Source organism: Misgurnus anguillicaudatus, chromosome 21 (assembly GCF_027580225.2).
Source record: "Misgurnus anguillicaudatus chromosome 21, ASM2758022v2, whole genome shotgun sequence".
In the NCBI taxonomy this organism is placed as follows: Eukaryota; Metazoa; Chordata; class Actinopteri; order Cypriniformes; family Cobitidae; genus Misgurnus; species Misgurnus anguillicaudatus.
This window is the reverse complement of record NC_073357.2, coordinates 54379126-54398689: the sequence shown is the minus strand read 5'-3', so window position 1 is coordinate 54398689 and position 19564 is coordinate 54379126. Positions and strand designations below refer to the sequence as shown.

The following is a 19564-nucleotide window of genomic DNA, read 5'->3' as shown; positions in this document are numbered from 1 at the left end:
ATCTCGCCGATCGGTTACATCCAGCCACAGCCGATGTCGAACACACCTTAAAGCTGCACAAAAAAACTAAGATGCGTCAAACCACCAATCAGGGTACAGCACGCGCTTCGTTTGAACTTGTTTTGGTTGCCGCGGTGGACAGTGGTTTACGTAAGCGACGCGAGTGCCGCAGCCAGCCTGTGTATCGTTTGGAGAATGAAACTGCATTCAAAAACAACGGAGGAGATAACTGACCCGCCACAACAACAATGGCCTTATTTACGCAAGTTTTTTAAGTCCTTGAATAAAAGAACGATTAATTTGTGTCTTCTCTGCCTGCCTTGAAACTGTGCTATTTCTTTTAACAAGAATACTCCTTCAAATCTAAGGAAATGCGTAGAGGTAAGGCATTTTTATTCTGGTTATATTTTTAAATGAGCAATCTTAACAGTAGTTTGCAGAAAACTGTTTCATTGTGTAGTTAAAATATATACGACGTTATCATGAATGAATTTTAAGCAAGTTAGCTATGCAGGCTGGAGCTATTTTTAGCCGTATAGTTAGCTGTTTCACTTAAGTTCATTGTGAAGTACTCAGTACTGTGTTATTGTGAAATGACAATCAATCGCTATCAACAATGTTGTAAAATATAAATGACATTTTGACTGGCCATGCAGTGTACGATGGTAGCCAAAATTAAAAGGTATGTTACTGTAACATCATCAAGGAAAAGAAACCTGGAAAGTGAGGAAGTTTTTACTACACTTAAACTGTTAAATTATTTAACAAATAAATCTTGAAATGAGACTTTCTGCTCTCAAATCCTGTTATTTCATTTGGTGCTAAAAGAAATCAAGGTCAAGGTAAACTTTATTATCCACAAGTAGGAAATTCATATGGTCACCTTACACGCTCCAAACAGTATAAACATAAATATAAATACAGAAGACATTAAAACATTTAAACATTGAGAACATTAAAGAAAAGGAAATTTTTTGGCTTTAACGTTTTAGGCTTATGATAATTTTAATAGACATCAGTGTCTGAATAATTAATGTCCTTCTTTTAATAGATTAGTGAGCCAAGAGAGGTTTTTAACATAATTTGAGTTTCGTGACAATATGATGCAGACATAATAAATCACAATACTTTTGTACTTAAGTACATTTTGAGGCAGATACTTCTACTTTTACTTGAGTAATATTTTACCCTGGGTATCTTTACTTTTACTCAAGTACACGATTTGTGTAATTCGTCCACCACTGCTAATCTGATTCAATGGATTATGCTAAACTATGCTAAAAGTGGTAGCGCCAGACCCGGAGATCAGCTGAATGGATTCCAAAAAGGTAAAAATCAAATGTTTAACTCTAGGGGGGTAAAAAATGAGCATATTTTCAAAAAAAGTGGAGTGTCCCTTTAAATAACGACATTACGATATCTTTGAGAAATTATTATTGAAGAATAAATATTTGCAATTACTTTCATATAGGAATCTGGAAACGTGATAGAGTCATGGGCAAAAATAACACCAAACTTTGGAACACTTTACGTGTTTGTCCTTTATTCAAATATCATTAAATCAATTATTAGAAATGTTGTGTTGTGTTTGGAATATAAACTAAAGCTCAGCTTTGCTAAGAATTTAAAGAGATAGTTCACCCAAAAATAAAAAATTCTGTCATGATTTACTCATCCTCGTGTTGTTCTAAACCTGTATAAATTTATTTTTTCTGATGAACATAAAAGAAGTTATTTTGAGAAATGATGGTAAACACACAGCATATAGTGTCCATTGACTACCATAGTAGGAAAAAATATTTTGGAAGTATTGTGATAAATGATGAAGAAATTTTTTGATAAATCATGGTAAGCACACAGTTGACGGTACCCATTAAATTCCATTTTATTCCTACTATGGAAGTCAATGGATGCTGTGTGTTTACATCATTTCTTAAAATATCTTCTTTTGTGCTCATCAGAAAAAAATACATTCATACAGGTTTGAAACAACATGAGGATGAGTCAATGATGACAGAATTTTCATTTTTGGGTGAACTATCCCTTTAAGGCTTGGCAAAATATTACACACAACACAGGCAGTCTGAGTCGATGCCCAGAAGAATGACTTCTCAAATGTAGTCAAAAAGAACAACAAAATATGAAAAACTGATTAAACTGAACATAATTTATTTCCTTTTAGCTGTTAGTCTTTCTATGAATTTTTGTATATTAAAAAAACTGAATAATACAACTGATGAGCTGTAATTCGCCTTTTTTGCTTAAAACTATGAGACTGTAAGAGACAGGAGATCACAATGTGAATATGTACAGTATAGTGACTCTAGCAGCTCAGCTCAAGCTATATTTGTAAAATTACTTTCTCATTATTATTTTATTTACATGTAACCTTTTGCAATGAGGGTTATTGTCTAAGAAGACTCGTAATGTACATGCAAAGTAAATACCCCCCCCACCTCTTTTGTACTTGTTATTTGTTTTTAACTTCCTTCACATTACAAGAAGAACAGCATTCCTCTTACACATTTGAGAAGTTGAAATACTTATGCATGTCACTGCTACTGAATAAGTGTGTTTACAAAGCAGAAAGAGTGAAACTTTACTGAGATAATCACATTGAAGGTGAGTTTGATTTTAACACAAAGTCTTTCTCATATTCTGTAAAACTTGTGTGCTACTGAAAAAGAAGAAAACAATTGTTTTGATGAAATCTGACATGTTGAGAGACTTAAAATCGGATGCAGGTGAAAAAACTGCGGTTAGCAAATGCTGTTACATTTAGATCTGCATTACCATAAATTTTACTTCAAATATATTTTTGTATTTTTCTGGAGACTTGTTTGTTTATCTTCCAGAATTTAATAGTAGTTGTTATAGAAAAGTTACGTCAGGTGAACATATTTGATCGGGCAAGTGATGTTCCAAGACAGGGCCGGCCCGAGGCATAAGCGAACCAAGCGGCTGCTTAGGGCCCCGCTGGCCACCAGGGGGCCCCCGCCCCAATCGTTTTTTAAATATTTTTTTATACAATTAAATAACTTAAACAGGTAATATAAATGGATGAATTAATGAATACGAATTTATAAATGAATAATTAAAGACAATAACATTTTGATTTGCAGACAACTATGTGTCTGCAGTGCTAGCGTTTTAGTCAGGCGCAACATAGACACCTGCGCCACCTGCGCGTCGGTGCGCAAGTGCACGACGTCGTCACTCACTGTAAACAATGATGAGCCATTTGACATGTCACAAACAAGGATAGATCTCTCTGGGGCCGAAAAGAGAACAAAGAGAAGGACCGAGGATGAGAAAAAAAGAGCAAGATAAAGGTATGTTTGCATGATTATATACAGTATGTTTAATTTGTGTTAGTGGTGTGACAGATCGACGTTAATCCCATGGTTCGGCTCGCATGCGCTTAAATAGTGAAAGTTTATCATTTGCACGTGTTTCAAAGGCTTGCAAAAGTTAACATTTCAAGTGATTTTAAACAATTTATCCCGCAAAAAGGCGCTAAAGTGAGCAGTATTCTGCATGCCCATGCGGTTGAAATTGTCCAGCCCAGCTCCCTTCAGAGATCAGAACACTAACACACTTGATGTTTAAACTTTAGAGAGAGTTACGCTATGTTTTGTCATACTGTAGTCCATTAACATACATTTGAGGAATAAAGCACTGAAAACAACATAACGTTTTTATGCTCCGCCATCTGTATTTCCGTCTGTGTGAGCGCGCGGCGTATAAGTGCACTTAGTAGGGCACACATGGAGAGACGAACATAAAATCTTTCTGTTCTTGACAGGGCACATACAAACAAAATGATCTCCACAGAACTCTTTTCCATTAAAAACATTTGTTTATGTCTTTGGACGGTTTATGTATAGTTGAGGCAGAACCAGGTCCGTGCTTCTCTTAAAGAGACAGTACCTTAATTAACCTACTTAAGTCTGTGTCATTATGTTAATCAAACCTTCCAAGACAAAGAGAAAATCACTTCTGTAGCTCTAAAAAAGAATAATTATATTTAATTCATACAATAAAGTGTTATGATTCATTTGATTTGATTTCTGTACCTAATGCTGATTTTAGCCCTTACTTAATGTGCAACTTTTTTTTATAAATGTTTGTAAGTAATTTCCTCATTTTTTGATAAGTTTTTCCAACCCCTTATTCTGCTGATCCGAAAAATGATCAGATCTGTGCCTCAAAAAACATAATTTGATCCGAACCGTGAGTTTTGTGATCCATCACACCCCTAGCTAGCATTGCTGTATGTGTTGAAGTGAACGTTCCAACATCGGTAACGTTCCAGCTTCATAGGCAAAGCACATGCGCTCTCTGTCTAAGATCTTTGGTAAGAGATGGTATTGGACTTTATGAGAATATATATACCAATACCATGTTGAGTAGGGAGATTTCTGTGATGAAAATAGACTTCAATCTTATTTATATGGTGGGTAGTGATGTAACAGTGCTATACTAATATTTATTTATTTATTGCTTGTTGTGTAAGTAATGAAAAATTAGCAAAATAAACTCATTCTACTCGATCAACTATGCACTTATCCAATGCTATTTTTTTCAGGAACACTGTTGAAGTACTTTGGAGCACAACCAACTCTACCCGCCCCTGATGTGTCATCAAGTGTCAGTGCCTCCACAGCTGATGATGCAGCAGATGAGGTTTTTCTTGTTGGCCAATGTTAACATTCCATAGCCTGTTAAAATGACATGACACATTGAAGAATAAAGTATTTTATTTAAGTATAGATTTTTTTCATTATTTAACCTCACTGTATTCATTTATAATGTAACATTAGAGCGTGACATTTGTGTCCGCGTGGTGGGAGGGGGGCCCCCAAACACATTCTGCTTAGGGCCCCCAAGAGGCTCAGGCCGGCACTGTTCCAAGAGATTTCCTACAAACGGAGCAACAGTGTTTTCTTTTCCTCCGGGATCAAATGGAGCAAAACTTCCCTCACCAGTGAGCTGGGAATGTGTCTCTCCCTATGAGTGTGCGTTTGCGTGCTCATCTGTTTCTCAATGAATTGGGTGCGATGCGACGCAAGCGCAGTGTCTTCCATGTTTCTGAACTTGAGCAGAGGTCTTTCTTCACTGAGGACGCGGGACCCGTATGGTTCCGGGTTTATATTTTAAATGGTCTGTCGGGTCCGGTTAGGTCCTAGTTTGATTACTTTGGGTCCCAAGTCTGATTAATATTGTGTTTATAACCCGAGTCGATCGGAAAACGGCCATGAGCGCTACCGCGCTAAAGCACGAGTGCATTTTCAGCGTGCCTCCGGTTTCTATGGCGATGGTTCTTGTTACGACCACGCGCTGCGTTTTCTTTCTCACGTTTTTAATAATCTTATTATTAATAAACCATATCTTTTCTAAAACCATATCCATATTAAGTTTGCACAGAGATTGTAGCAAAAAAGCAGTGCTAATGTCAAGCCCATTGCACTAAACGAGCAAAGCTTAAGCTGACCCGGGATATAACAACCGCAAAGCAATGTAAAGTCTGTCACCGGGACAGCAAGTAGACTTTTAAATCTGAAATAATAAGTGGATTAAGCTTTTTAAATCGGCAAGAGAGAAATAGAAAGATAGAGCAGAAGCAGTAAAAGTGCCTATCTAATAGAAATTATTACCATTATAACATCAGTCACATTTATAATCTATAGACCTGCACTGTCTATTAATATACTATACATAGTATTGTATTATATTGAGTTTGATAAAAGGGGTCTAATTGCATCATATATCAGTGCAAAAACAGTAAGTGTTTTCGTGGTGCTTTGACAAACAGTGTCAGCTTTGTTAAGGGCAAAGAAAGTTTGGAGTGGTTAGATTAATGAAATATAATGTGAAATTAATATTAATTTTCAATAAATCTAAGTATTGTGTTGTGTCACACATTATTAGTTCTTCGTCATATGTATAGTAGACCATTATTTGTCAGTGGGTAATGATTGCCCTTTTTACCGGTTACCACCACCAAGTAAATTTCAGATCTGTGGGAAACACTGACTGCAACGTTTAATAAAACAAGGCGGCATGTGGTTTAAAAGATGGCAAGTAAAATAAAAAGTATATCTGTATGCAATACAGTTTCATTATTATTCATTTTTATCCAGAGCGCCTTAATATAACTTGAAAAAAATATGTGCGACCAAATCATATTTTGCGCCAGTAACTGAAAAAGTTGGTAGCGCAAGTGCCACCAGTGGAAAAGGTTAGTGTAGTTCCCTGATTTATGTATGTGTAAAGTAGTGTATGTGTATTACATTTATTTGTCACAATCAATGATGTCTGTATCACTCTGTATTTATTAAGTTGCTTGAGATTTTATCACAAGGTCAATAGACTGCACACTTTTTCAAAGCTATAACAGCCACACATTGGTCAAAGTTAATTGCAGAAACTGATTAAAAAGAAAGATTTTTCATGTTTGAATTAGAGCTTTCAGTGTTTGTTAGGGGTATGACGAGATCTTATGCGTCGAGATCTCGCGAGATTATACATAACGCAAAATTAATTATGTCACGAACAAACAAAAAACTGCCTTCTTTTGGAGGTCCTTTGGAGGTTTAAAGTTCGTGTCATGCTAATTTTTTGCTCAAGTTGCATATTTTCAACTTGGGCGAATACGAGATTGAGGCGAATAGCGCGTGTTTTCGCGGCAAACGCGCCACCCATATCGCGTCATTCGCACAAGGACAGGTCTGATTGTGTCTTTGCATTGACTTTGTATGTAATCTACTCGCGTCTGGTGTGAACCCACAGTGAGACGTGATGCGATTGTCTGTTGATCAGTGTCAGATGTGAAGTGTCTTAGAAGATTGAACCCTCACTTGGAGTTTACATGATTTTATCTTTGCATATCATTCGATTCTAAAGTGAAAGTAACAGAAGCAGGTCCGTTAGCGCCCCCTGCATGCATTTGTTATAATACACAATGCTCGTTTTTTTTACAAAGGCTACTTACTTATTACTGTAATGTGTTTACTTGTTTTGATACTTTATTTGAACAAATTATTATTGCATCGTCATTATTATGTAATTTTAAAGGTTATTGCTAAGTTGGGTCTATTTTTATTACCAAAAATATCAAAATACTTTATTATAAATAAGCAAAATAATTGTTAGGGACAGTCCTAGATTAGTTAAAACATTTCAAAATAATGTGATTTCAGTTTCCCATTCATTTATTTTATCATTGAGGATTTCTTAAAAAATGTAAAAATCTCGTCTCGTGAACCCAATTTCGTGTCTCGTCTCGTCTCATAGATTTAGTGTCTTTTCACACCCCTAGTGTTTGTTATTATCAGTAACACTATAAAGCTAATAGCAAACACTAAATCGAAGTGCATTTGGAATTTTGTATGCATAATGACTGAAGTATAATCTTAAATTCAGCTTTGGGAAGAACACGTTCGGTTGTATTTTAACCTAAGATGGGTTGGTTTAACCCAACATCCTGAATTGTTGGGTTAAATATAAACAGTTTCTTGGTAAATTTAAATTTAAGTTTAAGTAACACTAGCAGCTCAGCTTACGCTATATGTTTTCATAATTACTTTATAATTTACATTAAATTTAAATATTTGTAATTATTTGTATTTGTAAAAAAAATTCTGATGAACACAAAAGAAGATATTTTGATAAATGATGGTAAGCAAGCACACAGCTGAATGTAACCATTGACTTCCATAGTATTTGTTTTTCTTATTATGGAAGTCAATGGTTACAATCAGCTGTGTGTTTACCATCATTTATCCAAATTTTTTATTTTTGGGTGAATTATTCCTTTCAAGTCATCTGCAAAATCATGCAAAGACACCTCATGTTTTACTGTAAAATCCTTCTAACTTCCTTCTCCCTACAAGAAGAACAGCATTCCTCTTACACATTTGAGAAGTTGAAACATTTACGCATGTCGCTGTTACTGTATAAGTGTGTTTACAGAGCAGAAAAAAGTCAAACATTACCGAGACAATCACATTGAAGGTGAGTCTAATTTTAACACAAAGTCTTTCTCATACAATCTGTAAAACGCACATGCTATTGATAAATAAAATTTAAGATACGTTGAGCAGATGAATTTTTATATAAAGACATGAGATAGACTTCAATTGTGATGCAAGTGATAAGAAACCTGCAGTTAGCAAATGCTGTTATATTTTTGAACCATTGCCATGAATTTATGTCTAATTAAAATGGACTTTTGTATATTTTTCCAAAGGCTTACTTTTTTATCTTCATGAATTGGATGGTAATTGTTATACAAAAGTTAGGTCAGGTGAAAAAGTTTGATGTCTGGGGCGATGCAAATAATGTCTGCGGGACAGGCTTGTAACCTAAGAGTTGCACAGCAGATGCGAACTTGCGATTGAGGTTCCCTTGAGCAAGGCACCTTAACCCCAATTGACCTATGGCTAAGCCACGCCCCCAAACGCAATGAGCCAATCACAGTGCACATAGCTAACCCAATACACTCGGACATTCTCTGCTTACACGTCCATTGAAATGCATTGCAGTTAGTTCGTTTTTATTCGTTTTAATGGTCAAAGGTGTGCATGGGGTAAATGCAACTCCGACACTAGGTATCTCGAAAGGCTGGGCGACGTTGTGTATTTTTTATCCTTTCCCGAGCCACATTTCAACTGAGATAACGTTAAGTGTCTGCCTTTGGATTAAGTTATGCGGTAGACCACAACACCAACTAAACGTGGATAAATTAAACAAGGATGTCTACATCTGTTCTAAGCGAAGTCAACAATGTATTTGAATGTTATCTTTAACATCTCTAACGTAACGTTAGCCTAACATTAGAAAACGTTAACGTTAGCTTCTAGCTGCATTGTACATCATGTCACTTCATTACCGTATCTGTAAATAACCGAGATAGCAAATGTTATTTGTAATAGCAATGTTGTGCTGAATGATTCATTTAAATACTGTAGCACAAAACTAACCGATAGGTACTCTTGGTAAAGATGGTAAAAAGGCTTGTCCTGGAAACGTATGCAGCTTAGACCTGTACATATTTAATTTGATCATGATGGCAACGAGATGCGGTTTATTGCATTTACACTGTGACCTGTACATTTTTGCCTGTGGCTGAAACTTTTCATCGACCTTCTCAACAATAAAATTATTAATATAACCCTTCAATGCATAGATAAGGCTCTTTTGGTGATTTCGAGATGATATATGGCCCTATCTTGCACCCATGCAGCGCAATTGACTTTGTCAGTGACGCATGTATCATTTCGTATTTTGCACAGGTGCACAGCGGGTTTTTCCCTCCACAGACGCACGTCGGCAAACTAGTGAATGAACTTGCGCTGCCTGGGCGGTTCAGCGCAAAAAAGGAGGCGTGTTCCGGTGCAAACCATCCCTGATGCTATTTTGCAGTTTCAAAAAACAATTGCGCTACTAACAAAACAAAACTAGTCTAAAGTCAGTGGCGCGTTGCGCGTAGTTCATTATGCTATTTTAAGGGCGCATGCTTGACCATAATGTATAGCGTGCACAACGCGCATTGCTTATCTAATCTACACATATGCAACAGTTAATTTTGCAAATCATGAATTGTTACAATAAAAAATATTAACACATGAGATAAGGGAAACCATTGTGGTGAGCATTGTGGTGATAGTTGTTATGTATTGTGTAGATGCGTTAAAAAATTCTCATGCAAATAACGATTAAAATAATTTCATAAGTTTGTTGAGTGGCTGTATTACGTTTATTTTATGTAAATAATAATTAAAATGTTTTCATAAGAAACCTTAATGTATGTGAACTTGATTTGTAAGTGTATTTTGGGGTTGGACCTTGCTTGTATTTCCGATTTCAAAGCCCCCAAACCTTTTCAGCGATGAGGGTGGACGCAGCGATGTCCTCTGCTGCCGTCAGGTCATGTGTAGAGGCAGATCCACCTCCCGTTACACGGCGTGCCCAATTTATGCTGGCAAGCTTGGGATTCCCCCGTCTCCTGACATCATTGTAGCGCTTGGCGCAATGATGGGGAAGCCAGCTAATGAAACAACTGTGGCTATTTCCTCTCACGTCTGTTTAACCTACACTGATTTGGGCGGGTTTCTCCCATCCCCATACAAAACAACTTCTCTGTCTTTGACTACTCTTACAAGAACGTCAGTCTCCTCGGCTGTGAACCGCTCCTGACGTGTGCCTGGTAAATCCGTCATTATAATAGCAACCCGCCATGGAACTTGCGCCCTTGCGTTTAAAGGGAATGTTGGATAGCGTTCTAAATGGTTTATTTGACGTTACGCCCAAACCACACCTATGAATAATGAACCTACTTCAGAACATCCCCTTATTGATTTGCGCCTGGTGCAAAAGTTATTTCTCCCGCCGGGAAAATAGCAACAGCGCCCAAGATCCGCTCACAAAGTCACTTGCGCTTCGCACTTGCGTTTTAGATCGTTAAAATAGGGCCCATAGTCTTTCTGTCTCCAAAAATCATGCGTTTCATACTTGACAAAGCTGTCATTTTAACTTCACGTTCCAAGAGATTTGTATAAACAGAGCATCAGTTTTTCTTCTGCTCCGGGGTCAAATGGAGCAAAACTTCCCTCACCGGTGAGCTGGGAGTGGAAATGGAAAGCCTGAAGGTAGAGCTGAGTGATTATAAAAACGCTTTAAAGTTAAAAAATATACATATATTAACTCCAATCATATACAGTACAGTTCCTGACAGGCTTTCGGTTTGCACTTCAGTTAAAAAATACAGTTTTTAACTGAAGTGCAAGTTTTTCAATACTGCTCACAGAACTGCTGTAAAAAAACAGGTTTCATGCTTTCATGCAACAAGTCATGCTGGTGAATTATATGTTAACACTTTCAGAAAAATGGTCGCCATTGTGTAACTGTGGCAGAACCCTTGTACCATTTAGGTCCTTATATGTACCATTTAGGTACAGATATCTATACATTTGGCACCAATATGTACCTTTGAGGTACTAATGTGTACGTTTTAAGTACAAATGTGTACTTTTTTGAAAGGGTACTGCCCCAATCACAGCTCGAAACCATTTTTGGCTATTTTTCTGACAGTGCACAGTTTGTGTTAGAGTAGGAAAGTGGTTAATCTTACGTTTTAATCCAATAAACAGACAGAAAGACCGTTCATTGTCATCTGTAAAAAGGTTTAACATTATCACTTGCATGTGTTCATTGTTACAGGATGACTGTGAGGATGCCCATCAACACAAATCCAAAAACCAAATGGCCCACATTGGGTCACATCCTGGGTAAACTCAGTCCAGCAGGTTCAATACCTCAGGACGTTAAACGTACAATGTTGTACCTAACATCACTAGGGGTGAGTCAGACTCTGATACAGACATGACAGCTGACAGTACAGTGTGGCCCTAACACATTTTCGGACACCTAAGCCACATTACAATTGTGAGATTCATGGCAACACAAATTGGTGGTTTATAAACTTGTTCTTATATTTATAAGATTCTGCAGATTATAGTGGGAATCCTCAACATCACAACAGGGATTTTGTTTGCAAACTGGGGGACACATGATTACATTATGATGTTTTATGGTCCCTTTTGGCTTGGTGCTGTGGTAAGAATTTTGTCTTTTTCTGCTTATTCTTATTTCAAAAAAAATAATATTATGAAAGAAAATTATAGATTTGGTTGTTTTGTTTAAATTCAAACATTTGTTTGCTTTGCATTTCAGTTCCTCATTATGACTCTTCTTGTAGGCTGCTGTAGGAGTGTTGTTTTGGTAAATGTTTTTCAAAAAAAAGTCTTACATTCATTGCATTCACACTTTTGGTCTGGTAAGTTGCAGAGTTGTTTTTGTATTACAGGATATTTTATCTTTGTTCCTAAACCAAGTCAGTGCTTATGTGGCTGTAAAGCGTGTTGCATTGTATTCATGGGATTTGGTGAGCGTGAACTATTATTCAGCCAATGATTATTCAGCAACACTCATCCAAGAACAGAGGAAGGGAGCTGATGCCTTTCTGTACTTTGAGGATTCAAATATGGTAATGATTCCTGAATTTAAAGTTTAGTGTTTATTTAGTGCTTCTCAACTGGTGGGCTGCAAGTAAAAAAAAATGTCACTAAGAACATCATAGACCATAATTTTTACCGTTTCATTTTTTTGTACCATGTTAGGTCTCCACTTGATATCCAATTAAACATCTAGATCCTGTAGCAAAACCAGTTAAGAACCTCATTTGCTTTACAAAACTGCCTTTATTCCATGACTCACTGATTTTTCATCATCTTTTCAGATGTTTCGAAGGACCCTAGATGTCATGATGATAGCTTTGGCTGTTCTTCAGTACTGCTTAAGCATCTATTTTATTCTCAAAGTAGTGAGAGTACTTGCCGAGAAGAATGTGAGTAGAAAAAAGTGAGATCACCACCACAATTTAAACACAAAACAGACAAACCTATAAATGTCTGAAATCTTGTCTGTGGTTTTTCAGTCTGCAGAAGACCCTCAACTTCACAAACTGCTCCCAGAAGACACCACTGGCAATCCTGCATGAGAGACACAAACATAAAAAACATTTTATTTAAATCATTTTCTCTCTTGTATTAGAATAACAGCACTGAAACACTATCATTATTCATGTCTATCTCTGTTGATTATTTTTTTTCTCCTAATTTTTTACTCATGATAAGGATATGTCTTATTTGTGTTTTGTGGTTGACTATCACAGTGACATCCTTTGGGGTCCAAAGGAGATGTAAAATCACAAAGCCAATGTTCCTGTTTGGAAAAAAATAATATATGTATATGCATCTGGCAACTTTATTTTTGGCCATCTGCTAATGTCTTCTATCCACTCCACTATAGGGACAATTGGACAAACAGACCCAGTTCCGGTAGATGTGAAAGTCGGCACACCTCTGATCTACTGGTCGTCCTTCAACGTGATGCCCAGCTGATGCCTGACCAACGATCACCGGCAGAACCCTCTTAATCTCCTTATCCGTTTATATGTGTGTATATCCATATATATCTCCCAAGGGTTTTTTCCTCCTAGGACTTTTTTTTATTTTCTCGGCTAAACAGCCCGGGGTTTTTTCTCCTGGGGGTTTTTTACCCTGAGGAGGCAGCCTTCTTGGGCTTAACTTAGCTTCCTCTTCTAGACGTTACATTAGAAATACGCTCGCTTATAATGTCGAGTCATAGCCGCAGCAAATTTGACTGCTTATGCTATTGTGTATTATGTTGTGCTATCTGTCGTTTTTCTGTGCTTTTACTGCTTCTATTAATGTAAAGCTGCTTTGAAACAATTAAGTATTGTGAAAAGCGCTATATAAATAAAATTGAATTGAATTGAATTATAGTACACAGATCTGGTAGCTGTGTTGAAAAAGTTGTTAAAGTTAACTTTTTAAAAAAACTTTCTCTGTGTTGCTTCACTGCTGATTCTTGCCATACTTCCGTTGCCAATATGCACGCGCATACACTGTAAAAAGTCATTCTGCAGGCTTGTAGATTTGATGAAATTGAATATGTAAACTTTATTTAATAAAATTGATTTCATGTAGTTTGGAATTTTTTTGTGTTAAAATTCTTTAAAAATGACTGGAATAAAAACAACTTATTGTTTTTATGAAGGATTTAGCTATTCTTATTGTGTATCTGCGCATGTAGCGAATACTGAATAAATCCAACGCAATACGAATCAGCTGTTTTTTAAATTAAAAACCTTTCCGGGTTGATATGGAGGTCGTGAGCGCTGAGCAGACGGATTTAGGAAATATTTCTGTTATTGTGCCAAAATTCAAAGTTTTGAAAGCATTTCAGTCGAGAAATTTTTAAACAAGAATCTGCAGTAGGTTCATAAAGATATCGCCTATTTAAACATTTCCTTCGCGTTTTGGGCGATGGGAGCTCCAGATAATTAGCAGGCGCTCCACGCTTCTATATATACCGGGACAACGACGCCTCACCTCGGCCAGTCTTGCTGAAAATCTCTGCTGGCTGTGACGTCAATGTAGTGTTTAAACTGGATAAAATTCATTTCGGGTAAATTTAAAGGGCAATCCTTGGTCGTATAAGTCTATAAGCATTGTGTCTTTGTATAATTTGTTTGTAATTTGTAAATATTAATTAAAATAAGGATTAATATGAACTGGGTTTGGACGTAACTTCAGCTTTAGGACCCAGGAGGTCGCATATCTAGGATGCATTCATCGATTCGCATGCTGCGATTGGTGGTCCAGATGCAACTCATTTTGAGTGACAGAAAAACTGACCATCATACTGTTCTTCTGAATGGTTGGGTTCTCTTATCACTTATTCTCATAGATGTGTCTATTATGACAAATTCTGCTCGCTTGCTCGCTCGGTTCGTGTTTTAAAGATAAATGTGACTTTACTGCGGTCTTTTTCGGTTTATTTAGTTTTGTGTTAATTATATCCACAAAGTATTCGAATAAATTGGTAATGTAAAACTATTCTCCGCTGTAAATTAATTGTGTGCTCAACTGCGACGCCCTGTGTTGAATTTTCCTGCGGAAAACATGAATCATTGCTGACTGAATTGTTTGACAAAGGCCTCTTACTGGAGTACAGTATCATTACTGAGGGGAAATATAACATTATTCATTTAATTCCACAAAAGGTGAGTAAGATATTAAATGTATAAGTTGTCTTTTTAAAATGTTTAAGCTTTCTACATAATGTAAATTAAACATTTATTATTATTATTATTATTAATTTTGCGACCTATTATCTAAATTGTGTGTTCATGAAGGCCTGAAGCAACGTGAAACGTTGCTGAGGGAGAACTTTATTCACAACAAAAGGTGAGGAATATTATTAAATAAATATATTGTACATATTATATTGTGTATATAGTGTATGTGTGTGTGTATATACACATGTGAGTAACTTGGTTAACAAATAAATATGTGACTGTATCCTATCATGTGACAGAAAAAAATGTAAGGAAAAGATTTGCCCTAATTATAAAGATTATATATCTTTTCAAACTTTTTTTATATTATTTGTAATTCCAATGAGAATTTATTATCAGTTTTCAATATTACTGCACATTTCAAACACACCTAATAAGCCACAAACTCGGATGAACTCCATTGCACATATCTTCCAGTTTTCTTTAAAACATTTTAATATACAAGTTTAATGTGTGGATTATTTCAATATTCAAGCTGTATACATTTATAAAGGTTTTAAGACATATTTGCTGTTTAATGTTGCAGGATAAAGATGAAGAGGCGGGACTTGAGCAGCTTGTGATGGCTGTAATTGTAAAGAATGGATTTTCTAGGAGTGGAAGCCCAAAGGATGCTGGAATTTTTATCGAGGCCTTAAAGGTGTTCCCAGGGCATGATTTATCCTCATTGGATTGGATTGGATCTATGCATTGAATCTTCAGTATCCCAGGCATCTTTTCAGGTGTTTCAGAAACTTTTCTTGGAGCTGGATTCTTCAAAGTTTATAAACTGATTACAGTACAGTAAGTCTAAACTGCTGTCTGATGTTCTGGGTGTGAATCAATGTAACAGAACACAAACATGGAACCTTTCGTTGGGAAATGTGGACAGTTTTCTTTAAAGACTGTAAAATAATTTTTGAAGTTTACACTGTTACAAATACACTATTAAAAATGAGATGCTTTCCTGTTCTTTTGACTGCAATAAAATAAGAATTGATTCATCTTTGTCTGTCATTCTGAAATCAGATATAATACTCATTACTAATAATAATATTAATGGATGATGTTAAATTAAAATAGTATTATTGAATAGTATTTATTGTATAGTGCTAGGTCTTTGTCCTGTATACCCAATATTTTGTTTAATTTTAAATTAATTTCTAATTGCAAATTGCAGATTACCTTTTTGAATGGGTTACTATTAAGGAGTTTATGGAGTGATTCTAACTCAATTTTTATTTGTTGAATTTCATTAATGATATTGCTTGTAATCTGTTGCCACACTTTTATTTAGTAGATATGGCATAATATTTTTTATTGTATAGTGCTAGATCTATGTCTAGTATACATAATATTTTTGTTTAAATTTTAATAAAAAATGTATTGCAAATTGCAGTTTGGCTTTTTGAATATGTTAATATTAAGGAGTCTATAGAGTAAATCTAAATCAATTTTGATTTGTTGAATGTAATCACTGCTTTAAGTGGCCCGAAAGAAGTGCCGGTACTCTATTTTTCTTTTTTTTTTTGCTGACTGGATTCTATATTGAAGGGGTTTTATATTCAGCAGTCAACAGACGAGCTTGTAAAAAATAATAAATCCTTATATAAGTTTGTGGATTTGCTTGAGCTAAAAATAGCTATTCAACATACATAAAATGTGCAAAAGGTAGATATACAGTCTTGTTCAAAATAATAGCAGTACAATGTGACTAACCAGAATAATCAAGGTTTTTAGTATATTTTTTTATTGCTACGTGGCAAACAAGTTACCAGTAGGTTCAGTAGATTCTCAGAAAACAAATGAGACCCAGCATTCATGATATGCATGCTCTTAAGGCTGTGCAATTGGGCAAGTAGTTGAATTAGTTGAAAGGGGTGTGTTCAAAAAAATAGCAGTGTGGCATTCAATCACTGAGGTTGTGAAGAAACAGGTGTGAATCAGGTGGCCCCTATTTAAGGATGAAGCCAACACTTGTTGAACATGCATTTGAAAGCTGAGGAAAATGGGTCGTTCAAGACAGTGTTCAGAAGAACAGCGTACTTTGATTAAAAAGTTGATTGGAGAGGGGAAAACCTATAAAGAGGTGCAAAAAATGATAGGCTGTTCAGCTAAAATGATCTCCAATGCCTTAAATGGAGAGCAAAACCAGAGAGACGTGGAAGAAAACGGAAGACAACCATCAAAATGGATAGAAGAATCACCAGAATGGCAAAGGCTCAGCCAATGATCACCTCCAGGATGATCAAAGACAGTCTGGAGTTACCTGTAAGTACTGTGACAGTTAGAAGACGTCTGTGTGAAGCTAATCTATTTTCAAGCATCCCCCGCAAAGTCCCTCTGTTAAAAAAAGGCATGTGCAGAAGAGGTTACAATTTGCCAAAGAACACATCAACTGGCCTAAAGAGAAATGGAGGAACATTTTGTGGACTGATGAGAGTAAAATTGTTCTTTTTGGGTCCAAGGGCCACAGGCAGTTTGTGAGACGACCCCCAAACTCTGAATTCAAGCCACAGTACACAGTGAAGACAGTGAAGCATGGAGGTGCAAGCATCATGATATGGGCATGTTTCTCCTACTATGGTGTTGGGCCTATTTATCGCATAACAGGGATCATGGATCAGTTTGCATATGTTAAAATACTTAAAGAGTCATGTTGCCCTATGCTGAAGAGGACATGCCCTTGAAATGGTTGTTTCAACAAGACAATGACCCAAAACACACTAGTAAACGGGCAAAGTCTTGGTTCCAAACCAACAAAATTAATGTTATGGAGTGGCCAGCCCAATCTCCAGACCTTAATCCAATTGATAACTTGTGGGGTGATATCAAAAATGCTGTTTCTGAAGCAAAACCAAGAAATGTGAAAGAATTGTGGAATGTTGTTAAAGAATCATGGAGTGGAATAACAGCTGAGAGGTGCCACAAGTTGGTTGACTCCATGCCACACAGATGTCAAGCAGTTTTAAAAAACTGTGGTCATACAACTAAATATTAGTTTAGTGATTCACAGGATTGCTAAATCCCAGAAAAAAAATGTTTGTACAAAATAGTTTTGAGTTTGTACAGTCAAAGGTAGACACTGCCATTTTTTTGAACACACCCCCCTCAACCAAAACCCCAATTGCACAGCCTTAAGAGCGTGCATATCATGAATGCTGGGTCTTGTTTGTTTTCTGAGAATCTACTGAACCTACTGGTAACTTGTTTGCCACGTAGCAATAAAAAAATATACTAAAAACCTTGATTATTCTGGTTAGTCACATTGTACTGCTATTATTTTGAACAAGACTGTATAAGTACAATTTTCAGCATGGTCAAATGCTAAAACTAGTTGTTCAGATAGAAAGAGCTTAAAAAGAAAAACTTTAAAATGACACAAAGACCATGTCTATGGGTTCAAGAATAACAAAATACTGGCAATTTAAAACTAGAAAGTCATCACTTTATTTTTTCCCATTGTTTTCCATTTTGAGGGTGGTAAAACTACTGTGCACGTCGTTCAAATTCATTGAATTTTCGTTGGGCAGTGTCCCAAAGCAAAAGGGCACCAAAGGGGGTGGTACTATTAGTTATATTACTAGCATCAACTTAGACAAGTGATTATAATGGGAAATATAATAACAAGAATTAAAGTGTGACAAAAAATATTCAATATGATTTACCTGCTGGCTTGATGGATCTTTGAATCCATGTTTGCAATGTTGAACTGCCTTTAGAAGCAGCCTCCCTTGCCGTCTTTGTTTTGTGAAGCCATTTGTGTTTTTTTGTATTTTTGCCTACAAAGTGTGCCAACAACAGCAAATTTAGTGTTTATATTAACTTAGATCTGATCGGGAACATTAAATCCATTAGACAAGCGATAATAGTAAGAATGTGGATATTTTGTTGTTGTTTGCTTGCTAAGTTGTTAGCACTTTTACATTTTACAAATACATAAACAAACTTCCAAATGAGTAATTCTGCGGTAAAAAACAGCTGATATAATGTAATAAATCTACCTGTTAATGCAACGAACTTCAGAAACTGTCGTCCAGGCAGAGAGTGCACACAGAGATGCTGCGGAGCGGGCGGGAAAACACGAAGTGGATTAGCGGAATCAGTGGATCTTTAGCGATCTTTTTATAGATCACAACCTTTGCGTGCGAAATTACGGAAGATAAAATACGGGAGATTTAGGGGAAAATACTAATACAGGAGGACGGCGGGAAAGAAGGGTAAAATACGGGACTTTCCCGGCCAAAACGGGATACTTGACGGGTATGAGTCACATCTCTCCACACCACGTTGAGACTGACGGACAGCAAAGGCGATGCATGCGCTTTTAACTTGTAAACTCAAGGGTGTATGGGTAATGTAGTCTCTGCTCTCGGTGGGACGAATTAGGAAGTGTACATTGTGAAGAGTGCTCTGAAAAGCGCCAGCGCAGCCAAAGGATTAAAACCTCTGATTTAAACAGATGTGCAAATGAGCGTTCCGGTACGCTAAAAGCACGTTCTGGGCTCAGGGAGAGGTGGTGGTACGCTCAAGAGCTATTTTTAGAAGTGGCGGTACTGAGTACCGGCGCGTTCCGGCCCACATAAGCACTGAATGTAATTAATGATTTTGCTTGTAATCTGTTGCCACAATTTTATTGAGTAGATGGGGCATATTATTTTTACAGTGTACATTGCCACGTCATCATTGTGTACAAACAGTAAAAGAATCTATACACTATACAAAGACTAGAACGGACCAAGACAAAGGGTACAACAGGGTAGCCTATTTAAACAATGGAGTGATAAGGGTGATGGCTGTCGGGTCAGGAAAACAAACACAGTTAAGGTGAGGGAGTGAAGAGGATTATGGGAATTG

The 19564-nt window shown here is 36.5% G+C and overlaps 1 protein-coding gene and 1 long non-coding RNA gene across 3 annotated transcripts; both read left to right on the top strand.

Annotated features, from left to right (window-relative positions):
- Nucleotides 1-2524: 2524 nt before the first annotated feature.
- On the top strand, nucleotides 2525-13819 carry LOC129450661 (uncharacterized). 2 transcript variants are annotated; one of them, XM_073859401.1, is made up of 7 exons: nucleotides 2525-2622; nucleotides 11224-11362; nucleotides 11506-11619; nucleotides 11737-11784; nucleotides 11870-12049; nucleotides 12302-12409; nucleotides 12874-13819. In XM_073859401.1, exons 2-7 carry the CDS (start codon nucleotides 11225-11227, stop codon nucleotides 12904-12906), a joined length of 621 nt encoding a protein of 206 aa, XP_073715502.1. In that variant the 5' UTR covers nucleotides 2525-2622; nucleotide 11224; the 3' UTR covers nucleotides 12907-13819. The 2 variants fall into 2 exon arrangements, with proteins under 2 accessions (XP_073715502.1, XP_073715501.1); XM_073859400.1 differs by lacking the exon at nucleotides 2525-2622 and adding an exon at nucleotides 7924-8016.
- On the top strand, nucleotides 2930-4772 carry LOC129427945 (uncharacterized). The gene is made up of 2 exons (XR_012360406.1): nucleotides 2930-3332; nucleotides 4589-4772. It is a non-coding gene; the product is annotated as an uncharacterized lncRNA (long non-coding RNA).
- Nucleotides 13820-19564: the final 5745 nt, after the last annotated feature.